Below are 18,774 nucleotides of genomic sequence, written 5' to 3'. Positions count from 1 at the left end.
CGACAGTAACAATACAAATCTTTTTTTTGTCATTTTTCTCATGAATTTTGTGTATTTATTTTTATTTTTCTCAAAGTCGAAGCTTGAACTTCAAAACTTTAGTCAGGATTTTACTGCAAACATGGTAAAAATACCCCCTCAAATCAGATGAAAAGTACTTTTTACTTTTCAGTCCTGTTCAAAAACGTAGTGGAGTAGAAAGTACAGATACTGCTCTCAAACGTAGTGAAGTTAAAGTAAAAAGTATCCACTGTAAAACTGACTAAAGTACAGACACCTAAATATTGTGCAGTACTTTAATACTTGTACTTCATTACCTTCCATCACTGATTAAGAGGTTTGGGTAAGTATTTCAGTTCATATTTTATTACGTCTAATTAAAGTGTAGTTATTATTTCATATATTTTGACTAGATTTCCCATTTGTCACAGAAAATGTGTTTTTTCTTCGTCTAAAGCTGCACTCTGGAACTTTTTGTTTGCTCGTCTCTATGGAGATGCTATTATTTTGGTTATTATTAAGGTTAAATCAGTGTAAATGCGACTCCCTTCACCGTTAAGTCCATGTTTTACAAGTTTAGCGATACCGTGGAGCATTCAGACAAAGCCGTAACCATGGAGACAAGCGAGCACTGGACTCCCCTAGCAGAAAAGTTACACAGTGCACCTTTAAGACGAATGACGTGTAGTAAATCTTATGTCTAGACTCGTTTTTTTTTTACAAACACAAAGCGCTGACAATACGGCAAAAAATCAAATCACCTTTTTCCCGGATCACATTTTTTAATTATCTTTTATTTTTTCTTATTAAAATCAAATAAATATGGTTTTAAATCTTAACTTCTTGAACATAAACATAACTTTACTATAGATTTGTGAATGGGCGTCGCATGCAAACACAATCACACTAAAACACACTATAAACGCTCTACAAACACGACTAAAACGGAACGGTGATATCTATATGAGACATTTAAGTAGCAGGGTACGGTGACCACCTGTCCCTCAACCCGCTGTCCCCCACGTCCCCCGTCCCATGTCCCAATTATTTACCAAATCTCCAGCTTTTGTGTGTGCCAAGGAATTACATAAAACATGAGATTTGCGTACAAAAAAAACAGTTTCTTTGCATAAATCTAACACTTTTTTGCAGATTTTACCATATTTTGGGATAAATATTTGATAATTATTGTAGTTTTTAAGCTTTATTTGTAGTTTTTTAAGCTTTACCGTCCATTATTACAACTGTCTGAGGTGGTCACCCTGCACTGACCAACAGTTTGAAACTCGTAGAACCTCCTTTTGTTGTTTAGTTTGCTGTAGAACTCTAAGTTTACGACAGTTGTGTCCCTCACATTCACTTTATAATTAACAGCTGCTTATTTAACCCTTTTAAGTTACTTCTTTTCATCCCTAGGAACGGTTTGTAACAGTTTCAGTGTCGTTAGCGCCTCTTTCAGACAGATATAAGGCAGCGTCCAGTAGTAATCTGACCAGAACTGATGAAGAACTATGGATCACTCATGAACGACTGAGAGATTACACAGACATTTGGTTCTGAACTACACCGTTATCACTTATCCAGGCTCATTCTACAGATGTATGAATAACAGTCTTCATTTGTAAACCCACAAATGTTTGAAATGGATCTTTTTATTCTTTATTACCACATCAACAACTATTCTGTATTCTGGTTTTATAATCTATACGGTCGACGAGCTTTAATCCAAATGTTTCGCTGCCAAAAATGACTCAAAAATCAATTTGTTTTCAGATTTAGAGATTCAGACGAGCCTCGTATCCACACTCAGCTGAAAAGAGATATAGATAATTAAAGAAGTCATGTTTGTTTAGCTAAAATGGAGTCTCGGAAATTGGGGAAATGGTTTATGTCTATACTTTGGTCTTAGAAAACTAGCTCAGAATACTTCTATGAATATTTTTTCCTGTGGTCATCATAATAAAAGACGTTTAATTACTTGCGTATGATTTAAATAAGGTAAACTCTTCCAGACTTGCAGCACAAACGTCAAAGAGGGAGTATTACATTAACGTATCAAAGCATAAATCAGCACGTTTGCGTTTTCGTAATCGTACTCGTTTCAGTTTCGTTTTTGGCGTTCCTGTCTCTGTTACTTGCTGTTCTGCGTGGTCTCGTATAATCAAACATGTACAAATGATCTAGAAAACCACTCCAGACGTGTTTTTAATGAGGTCTAACGCTGTTTTAGACGTAGACACAGACCCGGGCTGGATTTTAACTCATTAAAGCGAAGAAAAAGCTGCAGAAAACACAACCACACAGCTTTTTAATAAGTTTTTTGGGTAACGTGGCTGCGGGGGAGCTTGTAGTCAATTTAAAATACAACGTTTTGGGCAAAATAATTAAAATCGAACGAATATATCGGCTCAAAAATGTCGACAAACCTTATTCGCCATCGGTTGCTATGGATTCTAAGCAATCGGTATCGACATTGGCCATGAAAACAGCCAAAAATATCAGTCGATGTCTTGTAGAAAGCTCCAAAAAAGTTGATTTAGCGTAATAATACCCCCTCTTTAACGAATCGCCAGCTCTGTTAGACAAGTGATGAATCTTCGCTATATTAAACTCTGCGAATATTGTAATAAGTGGTTAAATAGTCTAATAGAAAACTAGTAAATGAGGAGGAGGAGTACAGGGCGGGTGACAGGTGACGGGTGACAGGTGAGGCGTTCTCAAACAGCGGTGAGCGGAGACGGAGCGTAGTCTGGATTCTGGTACGAGAAGCCTTCGAAATCCTCCTGGTTGATGGCGGCGAGGACATCGGGGTCGGAGGGAGTGAGCACGGCTGGAGCGCCCGTGAAAAACTGATCGAAGTTCTCGCCTTTTTTGCCGCCCTGAGGAGACACAAAGAGACGAGACAGATACGGTCAAGCTTGAGTCCAGTGAGAAGGAAGAAGGAACAAGACGGGAACTTTTCGGGTTTAATCTGAGCAGGTCGACGTCAGAAACTAAGGAGTAAAGTTTGGTAAAGGTCATCGTTTTAAAGAGTTGTTCGTTTCTCTATGGGGTTAGTTTGTTGTTAAAATGAGTTCTCACGTTGGTTTCTGTCATATAAATAAATAGTGCAAGAGCCAGTCTTTTGAACGGCTCTTTGAAAAGATTCAGATCCCACAAAAGAGCTGAAAGTCGCCGAACTGGAGGAAGAAGGAACAAGAGAAGAACTTTTAGGGTTCAAGGTAATCTGAGAGTCTGTACCTAGTGATGTGACGTTTGTGAATGAGGCAGAGTGGAATTGGAGGTCTATTTTTAAACAAACCAAATCATTTTCTTATTCGGATTTACGCTGAACCAGTACAAGAATCAGAACAGAAGCAGAGCAAGAGAGAGAGTGAGAGACTTGTGCACAAAAAAACACATTCTCAGTTTGAATCATTCTAAAAACATTTAAGTCTTGTCCGTTTCTTGAAAGCATGACTTTTGTTGTATTACTCTACTCTTAAACCTTTTTGCGTTTTGATGCGTTTTTACACTGATTACAGCTGAACCAACGCAAGCTTCAGCACAGACGCAGAGCAGGCGACTCAAGTGAGACATTTCTGCACAAAAAACACATTTGGGATCAGAGTAACACTTCATTTTACAATTATTATTATTGTAGTGCAACATTTTATTGATATTATGTTAATTCCAAAGGGTAAACACTCTCCCACTCTCAGTTTGAACCATTTTAAACACATCTGAGTGTCTGTGATTAGCTGAACAGAAGCCAATGTGCGACTCATTTGATCTACACATAAAGAAATATAAAAACGTCTTTTAAACGGCTCTGAAGATTCGGATCCCATAAAAGAACCAAAAGTCCCATCACTACTTACCCTTGATTTTACATAACTGAGAGAAAAATGAACTAAATGTCTTTGCTTGTTAATAACTCACTTTTATCCAATCAGGAACTCTTTGCTCTCTAAGAATCATGGGAAATAACTCCTGTACACGATGCCAGACAGGTGATTCTCTGTCATAGTGTATAATAAAGAGCGAGAAAACAAATGGGTAGAAATTGATGAAAACTGTGTAGAAACAACTACAATATAGTATCCCAGGCAGTTTTTTTTCTGGTGCAAAATCAAAATCGTACAAAGGACTCGTAGTTTAAAGGTCCTAAATCACACAAAATTGACTCTTGAGAGCTTTAAGTCATGTTCTAATGCTGTTACCTCCTCAAAAACAGACCTGGAGTTTTGTTTTGTTTCATTCACACGTGTCTACAAAAGCTCAAAATGCTCTGTTCCACCTTGTGATGTCATGAAGTGGTAGTTCCTTTTACCTTTTATATCTCTTTTTACCTTTTATTTCAGTAGAGATCGACAATTTGACGTCTGACTTCATCCAACATGGCGGAAATGTTAACAAGAGTGTAATTTAGCTCATATTATGTGTGTCTTTTTCATCCGTTCATGACATTGATAGTTTAGTCGTTAGATTTTCACTGCTTTTCGTGATTATTCGGACATTTGAGCCCAGCAACCATCGTAACCAATCAGTGATCACCTCTTCAGATTCTCAACCAATCAGGATTCATCAGCGTTCATGTTTGGGACAGTCGCTCGTCCGTCCTTTCCAACTTCGGACTTTCTCTTTCATTTCATCTTCAGTTGTTCGTGTGTCCTTGAGAATAAATCATAAACCGTGAGCATGACGTGTGAAATGGATACTAGACTAGTCCGAAATACGCTCCTTTTTCGAGGTCACGAGTTTGTGTTTCTTTCAGTTTGAGAGAAGAACTCAGCGTAAATCTGCAGCGTTTTTGCTTTAAACATGTACGAATGAAACAAAACACAACTCCAGGTCTGTTCGTGATGAGAAAACAACATTATAACAAAGATCAGCGTAATATCGGACCTTTAAAATAAAAAAAAATAGATCCTTTAAAGGTTTCGGAAACTAAATCACATCATAAACAAGTACAGAGACTTTAGCCCCGCCCCCTTGCAGCAAACCAAATCCTATTGCGCTGTTGGAATACTCCTCATCTTATGTTTTATGTTGCTTTGATCAGAATTCAACTGACAGTTTTGCACTTTTGCAGAGCGGTAACTTAAAAAAAAATAAAACTGACTAAGCTTAAGGGAAGCATAACATATTAATGGACTCCAAAGTATTCCGAGTCTTTGATGGGTCGTTCAGCATGCAGGTAACACGGGGCAGAGTGCACAGAGTCTATCAGAGTAAAACAGGGACACAGGCGCTTTCATTAGCAAAAAGTATCTGATGAACTAAGAAAAGATAGATTTATTTATTATTTATTATACAGCCTAATATTATGTTCGCCCTAAAATAACCTGGCCCTGTTTGTAGATCAGATTCCTAATGCGACTCAGCTTCAACCCTGCACTGAGGCTTTAAGTTTGCAGACTTTTCTGGACTTTACTGTAGTTGTTTTGTTTCAGAGAGAAAAAAACACATTTAATAAGTTAATAAATTAAGTAAAATGAAACAAAAACTAGTCAGAAATAGGACAAATTGGTCAAACGTCCTTGTCAAAGCCTGGCCTTGTCACATCTCTGAAGCTAAGCAAGACCAGGTCTGGTTAGTGCTCGGATGGGAGACCGCTGCGAGTAACAGGTAAAAACTGTTGTTGTGTTCTTAGGCAAGACACTTTATCGTGTCACGTTCTAAAAATAACCCGAAATCCGTGAAGTATCATCTTTATTTTTTAATTATTCTATGTTTTTGGCTGTAAAACCCCTCACCACACACTTTATACACTTTTCTCACACAGGCATTAACATTTTCTCACGTTTCTCTCTTGTTTAAACGCTCTCAAAGTTCAAACTTTCGTAGGCGCCTTTGTACATTGTTATGTACAGTATTTAGCCTAATCCAAACCCTTTATACTTCGTAATATACTTGTTTATACAGAGTCAGGTGCAATATTTTCGAGCTACAATCGTTTTACTTATGTCTGTTCCACCCAAATTATTAAACATCCTCTGAAAACACAACAAACTGTCCAAAGTAGAGTTTTAATGAAGCCCCTCCCTTAAGGCTCCAATCCGTCCCTCTCCTCCTCACTCTTCACCGCACCCCTGACAGAACGCCACTCGTTTGAATGATCCGAATCTCATTTGGTTAATAGGCGTGACCTTTGACCCCTGCGCTCACTTAACTCGCCCACCGCACACCTCACCACAGACCGCGGACCGGAGAAGGGAGACTAATGATGCCGCACATTTGCATAGGGAGGAAAAGACAGCGCCCGAGGGTCACAACTCCTGCCCATCTCCGCTGGACTGCGGCGCTACACTGTAAAAAAGGGAATATCCGGCCTCGGACAAAATTATTAAAATTTTGCGCAGAAATCTGGACCTGTAAATGCGAACTCTGTAACTTTTTTGGCAGACTCAAGCTCAGGCCCGGAGACCAAATCTGGCCCACGATGTAATTATATTTGGCCCGTGAGATTATATAAAATGCGCATTAGAGCTGGCCCACTGGTATATAGCACATGCACCACTAATACTACAAATCCCAGAATGCTTTGCTAGTACGCTGTAGTCAAAACCAGGAAGTGCTCCTCCTTTACTGTTGACACTCATTAGCAACCAAGCTACTAGTCACCTCGGCCAAATTAACTACTACTTTATTTAAATAAGAAATTAATACTACAAATGCGTCTTTTATTTTAATTTCTCTTTTGTAATATCAAGCTTGAGTTGTTCCAGATTTTGTGTTTAAGCAAAACTAAAGTTCATATGAAAAGGGCAGTCAATTTTTCAATAAATATTAAGTTTGTCCCGTAAATTTGTCTTAGTTTTGTAATCTGTGAATAAAATTATGCTTATTTTTTGTCATTAATGAACTGGTTATATTGTGTGTACGAAACCAACACGGTGCGATGAAAAAAAAAAAAAAAACATGGAATGAAAAACGGTCTAGAATGTTCCACAGTAAGGCATTAAACGTACTTATATATGTGGAGACAAGCACCACCAAGCCATGTTACAGGTCAGATCTGTGGAGATTGATCAGAGCGGAAAAAAGTCTAACACTTGTCTTGAGTCTTTTTGGCTAAACAGCGCGTTGAGAAGAGTTTTTTTTGACACATCCCTGGTCTAGAATGTTCCACAGTACGGCATTAAACGTACTTATATATGTGGAGGCAAGCACTACCAAGCTAAGTTACAGGTCAGATCTGTGGAGATTGATCAGAGCGGAAAAAAGTCTAACACTTGTCTTGAGTCTTTTTGGCTAAACAGCGCGTCAAAAATAGAGTTTTCTTGACACAACCCACCACATCCCTGGTCTAGAATGTTCCACAGTACGGCATTAAACGTACAAGCACTACCAAGCCAAGTTACAGGTCAGATCTGTGGAGATTTGACTTGTAACTTGCTCACAGTGATAATTAACGACAGTAGCTCAGTTTGGAGTGTTTTTCCACTGATCCTAATGCTACTGCTGGTTCAAATCCCGCTCTCGTCTCAACACAAACATCATCGGTTGAGCGTCGCGGATTCCAATTCCAGCTCCCACAAATAAACTCAGTCGTTGTATCGGAGCTGCAAAAGCTGGATCAGTGCATCTCTAAAAAAAATATACCATCACGTTTTTGTTTACCAAGAGCGAGGTGCATTTTGATTGACTTTATCTCTGAGCACATGAAAGAGCGTGGACTCTTTCTGAAATCTGTCTGTGTAATCCCTCAGTCGTCATTATGAAACTACAGATGTGATCATTAGCACATTCCACATCAAACCGCTGGCCTTGGATTCACAGCTTCAGGCTCTACACTTTTTACCGCTGGCTTTTTTACTAATTGCCCAGAGTCGACCGAGCGTACAGTGTGTACACGTATTATCTGCAGCCGCTGAATAAAGTCTAAAATAAATAAAAGAGAATATTTAAGATGTTTTGGGTATTTGAAGCCGGTTAGCGACAGTTTTGGTAATAGACACATCAGCACTAATTGTATCATCACTTATATAAACAAAACTGCAAATATTATTATGACATATACTACTATTTAGTTAAAAATGCTTGAATTCAGAATATTAATCTTACTTTTATTGCTCTGACTAATTAAAGCAGCAGAGTGTAATATTATGGGTCCACGGAGATGTTAAGTTTTATGGTAAATAGTCACATTTTTTATATTTATTTTTCAAACTTTAAGGCACCAAAGCTCTTTCCACTGGACATGAGGTGGGTTAAGTGTCTTGCCCAAGGACACAACAACAGTATTCATCTGTAGGAGCTGGAATCGCACCAAAAACCCACGGGTCAGTGGTGTTTTTTTATTTTATTTTTAAAGCGGGATTAGAGCTGCCAACCTTCAGATCTGTGGACAAACGCTCTACAAACTGAGCCACTGTCGCCACATTAGCTCACATTTTAATTTGTTACGATTCCTTTTGCCTTGTTTTTGATTGCATTTACATAATTTTCTTTACTTACCACACGCAAGTTCATTTAAGCATCGCAAACTGAAATAGTATCGCTCTATTACACGTGTCAAACTCAAGGCCCGGGGGCCAAATGCGGCCCGGGGGCCAAATGCGGCCCGGGGGCCAAATGCGGCCCGGGGGCCAAATGCGGCCCGGGGGCCAAATGCGGCCCGGGGGCCAAATGCGGCCCGCCATATCATTTTATGTGGCCCGTGAGAAGATAAATTAAAAGGCAGACTGTCATTTTAAAATAAGTCTGTGCTGCTTTAATGTGTGCACTGACAATAAACTAATGAGATTTTCCCAGCAAGTGGAACTGAGAAATATTTGCAAATGATCATCACAAAATGTTCATGAAGAGGAAAATTGTCGGCGTGGAAGGAAGTTGGGAGGAAGAAAAGTGAAGGTGAATATAAGTTTGTGCTTTGAGGAGAAAAACCTGTATGTTTTTGTGTTTTGAGGCGGGGTCGGTACAATCTACGTCGACATTTTGACACCAAACACGGAGCTAAGTATGAAAAAGTTAGTCTGCAAGAAAAACAACAAATTGTCCAATAATTAAAAGGCTGTAAAAGGACGAATTTGAAGCAGTGCTAAAGGTCTGTGAGGAGGTGTGTCCCGACCAGATACACACTTTTAAAAATGTCAGTTTATCACAGAAACCGTGATTTAACAAGTTAAAAAGTAATTACATTTATTTTACATGACATTCGGTTACATTTAGTGACATTTACACTGTCACAGTCACATCTGGCCCTTGATGGCGGCCATTTTGCCGATGTGGCCCTCGGTGAAAATGAGTTTGACGCCCCTGCTGTATTATATCATATTCTAGAGCAATGGTCCCTGGTAACGGGCTGCACAAAAACAGGTAATAAGCTTGATATATAATGAAAATCCTGAGAGGAAATGGCCACAGAAATCTATTTGATATAACGGCGAGTTTATTTTATCTGTGCTAGATCTGCTCTTGTCTCGGCGACGACGTCTCACGTAAAACGCACCAGACACGACGCACAAAAGTAGAGCCACAAGCGAGTGAAAATGAGCAAAAACAAAAGTCTTTGGAGATGTTTGTTCAAAAGGGGAAAAGGACAACTGAGGAGCCAGAAGAGGAGACTACGACCTCCAAGAAAAAGAAAGATCAATTTAACAGACAACACCAGGAGTCCTACGTAAAATATGAGTTTGTCGTCTGCGTAATATGCGGGAAAAAGTGAACGAGGCGATGAAACCTTCAAAATAGAGAATAAGAACCCAGGATTAAAAGATAACATTTAGAGTTTTTTGAAAGAAACAAACGTGAACAAGAAGGAAAGAAGAAACAAACGCAGGACTCCGTTTGATTCAGCGTATAGTGAGGTGTATTTTTTATGCACGTAACTTATTTTTGACATATTTATCTGCCCGTCCGTGAAAATAAAACCTACCTATCTATTATTCTGGTCCTTGGTGCAAAAAAGGTTGAGGATCCCTGTTCTAAAGTTACTTTTTTTTTACGCATTGGGGCTTTAAAATCAATTAACTGGATGTATAAACTCAAGGCCCACGGGCAAAATATGGCCCTCTGCATCATTTTATGTGGCCCTCAACGGGGTAAATTAAAGGTATGATTATCTTAAAATGTCATTTTATCATATTTTTACATCTAGGCAAATGCATATGCAATATTTGTAACTTGAATGAGTAATAAACAGAGAAACAGTTTAAAAAGTACTTAGATTTATTTTACATTTGGCCATTTTGCTGATGTGGCCCTTGGTGAAAATGTGTTTGACACCTCTGATCTAGATTATTCTACTTCAAAATGACTTGTTCCAATAGTTTATTTCTTATTTAAAGCCTAATTATTCGCCAGTGAGGTAAGAAAACAACTGCACTTACCTAAAAACAAACTCATTTCTCATTTCACGCTAAATTATCCGGCAACCGACCTAAACTGTGTCGTACGCAGTGAAATATCTGCATTATCACATTAAATCCAGGCTGTACAGTGACTTAAATATTGTGATTTCCTGTGAGTTTGTGCGGAGTGTTGTTACGTCAGAGTGTGAGTTTGACTGACAGCTCTGGGCTTGAAAGGGGGCGGGATCTCCAGCCGCTCCAGCCGCTCCCAGTCGACCCAACGGAAGAACAGGTGCTCCCGGATATCCCGCTCTCCGTCCTCCGCTCCGCCCAGACGCTTGGCCGGGTGTTTGGTCAGGAGCTGGGCACAAAACGGGAACAAAACATCAAATCCGCTCTATTTTTACAGCACATTTCATCCAAAGTGTCGCACAAATCCACAGCAACAACGATAATAAAAATAGCAACAAAACAAATTTAATCGTGCTACTTTTAAAACAATAAACCAGTTAAATGAAATAAGAGACACAGACGACCGCACGACTCACGCGGAGCTAAACATAATCACAACTGAGGAGCCATTTTGTGAAAACAGATTTGTGGATTGTAATTATCTTTTTTAAAATAGTCTTAATCTCATTTCGTGCGATGAAAATCTACCTAATTACTTTTTGTCCCCATGGTAGTTTTACTCTCTCGTAATATTTCAAACTAAAACAATAAGGTCAGGAAAAGTTTGGGGAAACAAATTTGTGAATCTAATCAGTTTTTTCTGACTTGAATTTTAATTTTGAGTAGATTTGCGATTCAAACAAGACGGAAATATGACAAACTAATGCAAAGATCCTATAGAATTCAGAGCATGTTTGTAGAGGTCTAAACTCCAGGATTAGCTGATGTGACAGATTTGTTTTGTTGTTTGCAGAGTAGATTTTCTTACCTCAAAATTGCAGCGTTTAAGATTTGAAAATTGCCTCAGTTCAAATTGTGAATTCCATCATTTGTGAGGCCATAAACCACAACAATAAATGTGACCTGCCTGTCTATAAATGTGAAAAACAGAACTACTTAGCTTCTTTACAACACCTTTATACAACTTTTAGAGGCCAGAACAGACTGTAGCCTAACCACAGCTAGCATGCTAAGCTCGTACTTCCTGATTCTCAGTAAAATGCACCAAAGTGACATGTTAGAGCCATATGAGCCTTTTCACACTCTGCGGACTTCAGGGACCGGCCTCCTGATGGTCCCAGAGCCAGGACTAAACCAGGACTAAACCAGGACTAAACTAGGGCTAAACCAGGACTAAACCAGGACTAAACCAGGACTAAACTAGGGCTAAACCAGGACTAAACCAGGACTAAACCAGGACTAAACTAGAGCTAAACCAGGACTGAACTAGGGCTAAACCAGGACTAAACCAGGACTAAACCAGTGCTAAACAAGGACTCAACCAGGACTGAACCAGGACTAAATCAGGATTAAACCAGGACTAAACATGGACTGAACCAGGACTGAACCAGGACTGAACCAGGACTGAACCAGGACTGAACCAGGACTGAACCAGGACTGTTTTTATTCTGCACTCTTCTGTTTTAATGTTAATTTTATGATGATTATTTACATTTTAATTTGTTGCATTGTACTTTTAATATCTTTCTTATTATGCAAAACACTTTAAATTACTGTGTATGAATTGTGCTGTACAAATAAACTTGCCTTGCCTTGAAATATTATTTTTAATTTATCTTTTCATTTATCTTTAGAGCTTTCATTTATCTTTAGAGCCCATTTAAAATATAGAAAAATACAAACTAAAAACAAAACAAATAACTGCAGAACTACTATATTTTGACTTATGTTGACCTCAAGATCTGTTTATACAATATCTCCTCTGGCGAGACACATTTTTGCTCAAATACTCGGAAAAACAGAACCTTAAATATTGAAATACTGCAGTGTAATAGTCACTTTCAAAACAAATCTATTTTTCTGGCGTAATGCATTCCCCTTAATGCCTCTCCACTGTATTTGCACTTGGCGAACGCTGACAGAATCTGACAAGCTGCTGGCACTTATTAAAAGTTTGGCAAAGGAAATGTTCTTGTGCTTTGGGGGCGCGGGGTGTTTCTGTGTGTGTGAATATGTGAATATGTGAATATGTGAATAGAACAGCGTCTCACTCCTTTGCAGATGGCCACAGCTTCACGAGACAGACTTTTGGGATACACGACGCTCTGCTCCATGATGGACTGGAACAACTCCTCCTCGTCAATGCCGTCGAACGGAGGCTGCGGGTTTAGACAGAACAAAAACACTGTACAGTCAATAAATATAGTAATACAGTAAATATTAAGTAATGCTACGGTGTTGTGCAGGGGTGGATGCAGTACTCAGCTTTGGTACTTAAGTAAAAGTACAGATACAGAGGTCAAAACTCAAGTAAAAGTTAAAATATCACATGAAAAAAATGAGTATTTCACATAAGTGTTGTTGATTTAAGTGTAAACGTAGTAAAAAATGACGCGTATTTTGGTCGACAGTAACAATACGAATCAATTTCTTAGTTTTTCTTATAGGTTTCGTGTTCAGGAAGTGTGCTTTAGCATGCTAGTTGTTGTTTAAAGTGTAAAAGTCAGGTCAAAACTTGCGAATAACTGTAATACTTAAGTAAATGTACAGACGCTTTTGAGTTATTCTGTCAGTGGAAAAATATAGTTTCAAACAGATAAAGAGCTAAAAAGTTACTTGAGTAAAAGTATGACATGAAAAATGTACTTAAGTAAGAGTATCTAAGTGCCATTTAAGTAACTGCTTGAAAAAAATACTTCAGAGTAAAAGTATTTGTGTATAAGTCTTGTTAAAGCGTAAATGTGCTGATACTGATTAAAAAATGACGTGTATTTTATTCGACAGTAACAATACTAATCAATTTCTTAGTTTTTCTTAAGAGTTTTGTGTTCAGGAAGTGCACATTAGCATGCTAGTTGTTGTTTAAAGTGTAAAAGTCAGGTCAAAACTTGCGTATAACTGTAATACTTAAGTAAAAGTACAGACGCTTTTGAGTTATTCTGTCAGTGGAAAAATATAGTTTCAAACAGATAAAGAGCTAAAAAGTTACTTGAGTAAAAGTATGAGAGTATTTAAGTATCATTTAAGTACCTGTTTGAAAAAATACTTCAGAGTAAAAGTATTTGTGTATAAGTGTTAATCTGTTAAAGTGTTAAATGTAGTGATATTGATACTAAAATGACACATATTTTGGTCGACAGTAACAATACGAATTAATTTCTTAGTTTTTCTTAAGAGTTTTGTGTTCAGGAAGTGTGCGTTAGCATGCTAGTTGTTGTTTAAAGCGTTAAAGTCAGGTCAAAACTTGTATATAACTGTACTACTTAAGTAAAAATACACTTAGTTTTCTTAGTTTTTAGTTTTTCTTATGAATTTTGTGTTTTGTTTTTTTTTTCTTTTTGTTCAAAGTTGCAGCTTAAACTCAAAAAGTTTAGTCAGGGTTTTACTGAAAACATGGTAAAAATAACCCCTCAAATCAGATGAAAAGTACTTTTTACTTTTCAGTCCTGTTCATAAAGGTAGTGGAGTAGAAAGTACAGATACTGCTCTCAAATATAATGAAGTAAAAGTAAAAGGTATCAACTGTAAAATGTACTTAAGTAAAATACAGATACCTTAAAAATCTACTTAAGTGCAGTACTTTACTAGTTTTACTTCGTTACCTTCCACCACTGGTATTGGTAACAAATTTACTAAGACTATTCTTACTGGAAAGACGTGTGTATTAAAAAGTCTTTGAGTCTTTGGACCTGAAAAATCTTCGAAATCCAACTCAAACCGTTTTATTTCTAACACGTTTTACAAATAAAAACTGTTTACAAAGTGCTGAGAAGCTTTAAGTCGTGTTATAATGTTATTCCCGCGTCAAAAAACAGACCTGGAGTTGTGTTTTGTTTCATTCACACATGTCTGAGTAACACTTTATTATTAGTCTGTAATATCTCCAAAGCTCAAAATGCTCTGTTCCACTTTGTGATGTCATCAAGTGGTAGTTTTCTAGTTAACATGTACCTTTTTACCTTTAGTTCAGTAGAGATTTGGGGCTGAAATGATCCAAATGATTCTAGAAATGAAGGTTTGTGGAGTATTTGATGATGATGCAGTATTTGATGATTGATGAGCAGTGAAAGGCGCAAGTCAACACGTGTTACTCCACAGACAGATGATTTTGACAGAAAAAATAAACCTGAAACAAGTAAAATCAGGCCCGGCAACAGAAATGTGGGGGCCCGGGGCAAGAAGCCTCACATGGGCCCCCTTTGAATATAAATTAAAAGGAAACTTGGGCCCCCCTAAGACCCTGGGGCCAAGACAACAGACCTTTTTGTTCTAAATGTCTTTACCCCATTTTGCACTTGTGTTTTTTTTTTTTTTTTGCCCAAAATGCTAGGATTTGTAGATACTGTTGTTTTAGTATAGTCTTTTTAAAGTTTATCATGTAACTTTCCTGGTGTTACCTGCTTGTCTCCATGGAGATATTACTGCATTTCCTGCTGTGTTCTGCGGTATGATATTACAATTATCTATCGCCATGGAGACAAACTTACAGAACCAGTCAAAAGTTTGGACACAGCGTCTCATTCAGTGTATTTTTTTTTTTTTTACGACTTTTTATATTTTATACACACACAAGACATCAGATATATGAAGTAAGATATATGGAATTATGTAAAATTTATATATTTTATTTTATTTTACATTCAAATCCTCAAAGTATCCACGTTTTGCTTTGTCGAAAAATATTTAGTCGAGTCATTTCACTTTTTTTTTAACTACATAATTCCATATATCTAACTTCACATATTTGTTGTCTTTTCTGTGTATATAAAATGTAGGAAATAGTAAAAAATATATATAATTAAAAAAAAAATTGACAACTTTGAGTGGTAAACAACGAAGTTAAATCTGTCAACTGGAAAAATCTTGTAGGAGTGAAGACGTTTCGCTGCTCATCCAAGCTGCTTCTTCAGTTCTGGTCAGATTACTGCCTATCTGAGGGGAGGGGCTAACTACATTAAAACTGTAAACTGTAATGGGCCTTCAATAGATCTAAAAGAGCTAAAAAACAGGACAACAGGGAATCTGAACCTAGAAGGAGAGGTGTTACCATCCCTTACACTGCGGGTGTGTCTGAAAAACTTCAGAGAATCTTCAGACAGTATGAGATTCCTGTCTTTTTCAAACCCACAAACACTTTAAGGCAAAAATTGGTTCACCCTAAGGACAAAACTCCGAGCCATAAACAAAGTAATGTAGTCTACTCCATCCAGTGTAGTGAAGAGTGCAGTGAGCGTTACACTGGAGAAACTAAACAGCTGCTCCATAAGAGGATGTACCAACACCGGCGGGAGAGTTCCTCTGGACCCCAGTCCGCCGTGCATCTCCATCTCAAAGACACTAACCACTCATTTGAAGATAGTGAAGTTCAGATCTGAGCCAGAGAAAAGAAATGGTTTGAGAGAAGAGTTAAAGAAGCTATTTTTGTTTGGAAAGAGAATCGTTCCTTAAACAGAAATGGAGGCCTGAGACATAATCTCTCCCCATCTACAACTCCATCCTCAGACCCAGAACAATGAGAACAGTCGCAGGGTCGTTAAGGGCTGAATAGGGACGTCTCAGCTGAAACTGGAGACAATAGATGTTTACAGATTCAGTGCAGTTAGCCCCTCCCTTCAGACAGATATAAGGCAGTGTCCAGCAGTAATCTGACCAGAACTGAAGAAGTGTCTTGGATGAGCAGCGAAACGTCTTCACTCCTACAACAATTTAACTTCGTTGTTTGCTATGGATCAGACCTGGACGACTGAGGGTCAACACAGACAACAACTTTGAGTGGTAGTTTAGTGCAAATGGGCCAAGTTACAGGTCAGATCCGTGGAGAGGTGACCCCGCACACAGAAATAACGCACGTTTTCAAAGTATTTTTAAGCAATAAAAACACCACAGTGAAATAAACGGTAGCGAAATTTCATACTGTGAACATTCCAGTAAAACAACAGCATCTCCATGGAGACGAGCACGTGCCAAACCAACACTCAAAAAGCTAGGTAGTGCAGCTTTAGTGATCACAAAGCTCACCTGTCCCGCTAACATCTCGTACAGTAGAACGCCGTACGACCACCAGTCCACTGCTTTGTTATACGGCTGATACGCCACGATCTGGAGAGAAAGACAAAGAGGAGAAAGGCACGGGATGAAAGTGAAGAATGAGAGAGTGATGATGAGAGGAGGAGTAAGAGAAAAGAGTGAAAGAGGAGTGCAGCTGGGACGATGACACGCAGCGATCAGACGGTCAGATGTATCCACGCTACGACAAAAAAGGCTTATCCGACATGGGTAAAACGGGCTGAATTCAAAATATTTTCAGTGTTTCAGACGATTTGACTTTCGTTTAAAGTTTGTCACATCCAAAATGTATTCTATCTCTCTTTTTTTTTTTTAAACAGGCGTCTCTCAGTCTGCTCCCCCGTCCCTCCCTCTCTGTGTTTCGCTGATTGATTCTGCAGAAATCTGTGACGTTTTTCAGTCCCTGGTGATGTTTTTTTCCGTTTCTTTTTCCCTTTCTCGTTCGCAGCCATATTTGTTTTGATACTAATGGTCCACGCTTGTCCCTGATTGGCTAATCCACCTGTCAATTACGCCCAACTCAGGAGATATTCTGTGCACTGTGTAACATTTCCGGTGAAGGTCAGATCTGTGGAAAGCTTAGCCAGTTCCCAGTAAGAATTAATGTTATTTCGGGTGTTTTTATGCACAATAAAAATCCTGTAACTGAAAAAATGCAAAATTGACATGGCCAACCCCTAGAAAAGTTACGCAGTACAGCTTTAAAGATCCTATATTATGCAAAAAATAGACTCTTGTGAGCTTTAAGACTTGTTATAATGCTGTTAACTTCTGAAAAAACAGACCTGGAGTTGTGTTTTTTAGTTTCATTCACACATTTTTGAGTAATCCTGCATTATTAGTCTGGCACAAAATGCTCTGTTCCACCTTGTGATGTCATCAAGTGGTAGTTTTCAAGTGAACAGCTCCTTTTACTTTTAGTTCAGACTGGAAATTGTAGTGCTGAAGTGACCCAAATGATTCTAGCGAAGGTTTGTGCAGTTTAAAAACACACGGGAGCACTTCCTGTATTACCACATGATGACATCACAAGGTGGAACAGAGTGTTTTCAGTTGGAGAGAAGCCTAAATACGCAGGGTTTGTGTGTTTAAACATGTGTGAATGAAACAAAACACAACTCCAGGTCTGTTTGTGATGAGAAAACAACATTAAAACACAGATATATTAGAACGTAGTGTAACATGAGCTCCACACTGACAAATAATCTAACATGAAATAAACAAAAAAAATCTATTTAAACAAGTGGGATAACGTAAAATAAATAAATGTATAAATGAGTGTAATCTTCAAACAAAAGTCTCTGGATCTGCTGCTGAGCTCAGAGGGTGAGATTGGGAGCAGAGGAGCTGCAGGGGAAACATATTGTATCCAAAATGGCAGCTACAGGAGAATCAATGTTTACATAACAGGCTCAATACCCAGGGGTTCCACACGGAGGTCTGCACAATCAAAGATGAGTTCGACAGCCACATCTGCTCGTGCTGTCGGCCTGATATGAGTCCAGAGCAGCACGCACACAACACAACCTGCTGCACACAACACAACCTGCTGCACACAACACAGAAATTCAACTCAAGGTAACGAAATATTCAGACAGAGAACAGCAGCCATGTTAGATTCAGTGCAGAGAGACCAGGGCATTAGATTTCTCTAATAATAATAATAAAAAAAAATACAATAATATAATAATAATAAAAATAATAAAAAATAAAAAAAATAAAAATGAAATTAAATTAAATTAAAAAAATAAAATAAATAATAATAATAATAATAATAATAATAATAATAATAATAATAATAATAATAATAATAATAAAAGGTTAAAGGGAGCGGACATTGCTCTCATTGGGTCTCCCTGTGTAAATAAAGATTTTTTTTTAAAGGTAAATAAATCAAGTGAAATCATCTTATGCGCAGTCAGAAATAAACAAAAAAAAAACCTCAAAACTACTAAATATTAATATTTAGATTTGAAGTAATTTTCCTTGAGGCACAATACACAATTTTTCTCTCCTTCACTGTGGTTCTCCTCAAGGTTTCTCTTTTTCCCAATGTTTTTTTTTTTGAGGTTTTCATTGCCAAGAAGAAGGATCTGAGGAAAGGGGGCGCTCTGGGACAGTGGGGTTCCTGCAGGAGGAGGGTCTAAGCACAGGGGGCGCTCTGGGACAGTGGTTCCTGCAGGAGGAGGGTCTAAGCACAGGGGGCGCTCTGGGACAGTCCTCCATTCACTTATTTTCTGTTGATTAATTTGCTCGTCTATTTCTGCTTCATTATTGATTTTCTAACTTTCTGTTGGTT

General features: G+C 38.2%; 1 protein-coding gene across 1 annotated transcript in view; it reads right to left on the bottom strand.

The window, feature by feature from the left end:
• Positions 1-1,824: 1,824 nt before the first annotated feature.
• prkcg (protein kinase C, gamma) overlaps positions 1,825-18,774 on the bottom strand; it is an 80,420-nt gene continuing 63,470 nt past the window's right edge. The window contains exons 13-16 of the mRNA XM_033980869.2: positions 16,428-16,508; positions 12,461-12,568; positions 10,498-10,638; positions 1,825-2,879 (exon numbers count right to left, since the gene is read on the bottom strand). Coding sequence (XP_033836760.1) covers positions 2,718-2,879; positions 10,498-10,638; positions 12,461-12,568; positions 16,428-16,508 — 492 coding nt within the window. The 3' untranslated portion in view covers positions 1,825-2,717. The remainder of the gene's footprint in view (positions 2,880-10,497; positions 10,639-12,460; positions 12,569-16,427; positions 16,509-18,774) is intronic.

Source organism: Periophthalmus magnuspinnatus, chromosome 16, assembly GCF_009829125.3.
Source record: "Periophthalmus magnuspinnatus isolate fPerMag1 chromosome 16, fPerMag1.2.pri, whole genome shotgun sequence".
In the NCBI taxonomy this organism is placed as follows: domain Eukaryota; kingdom Metazoa; phylum Chordata; class Actinopteri; order Gobiiformes; family Gobiidae; genus Periophthalmus; species Periophthalmus magnuspinnatus.
This window is presented reverse-complemented; position numbering and strand designations above follow the sequence as displayed.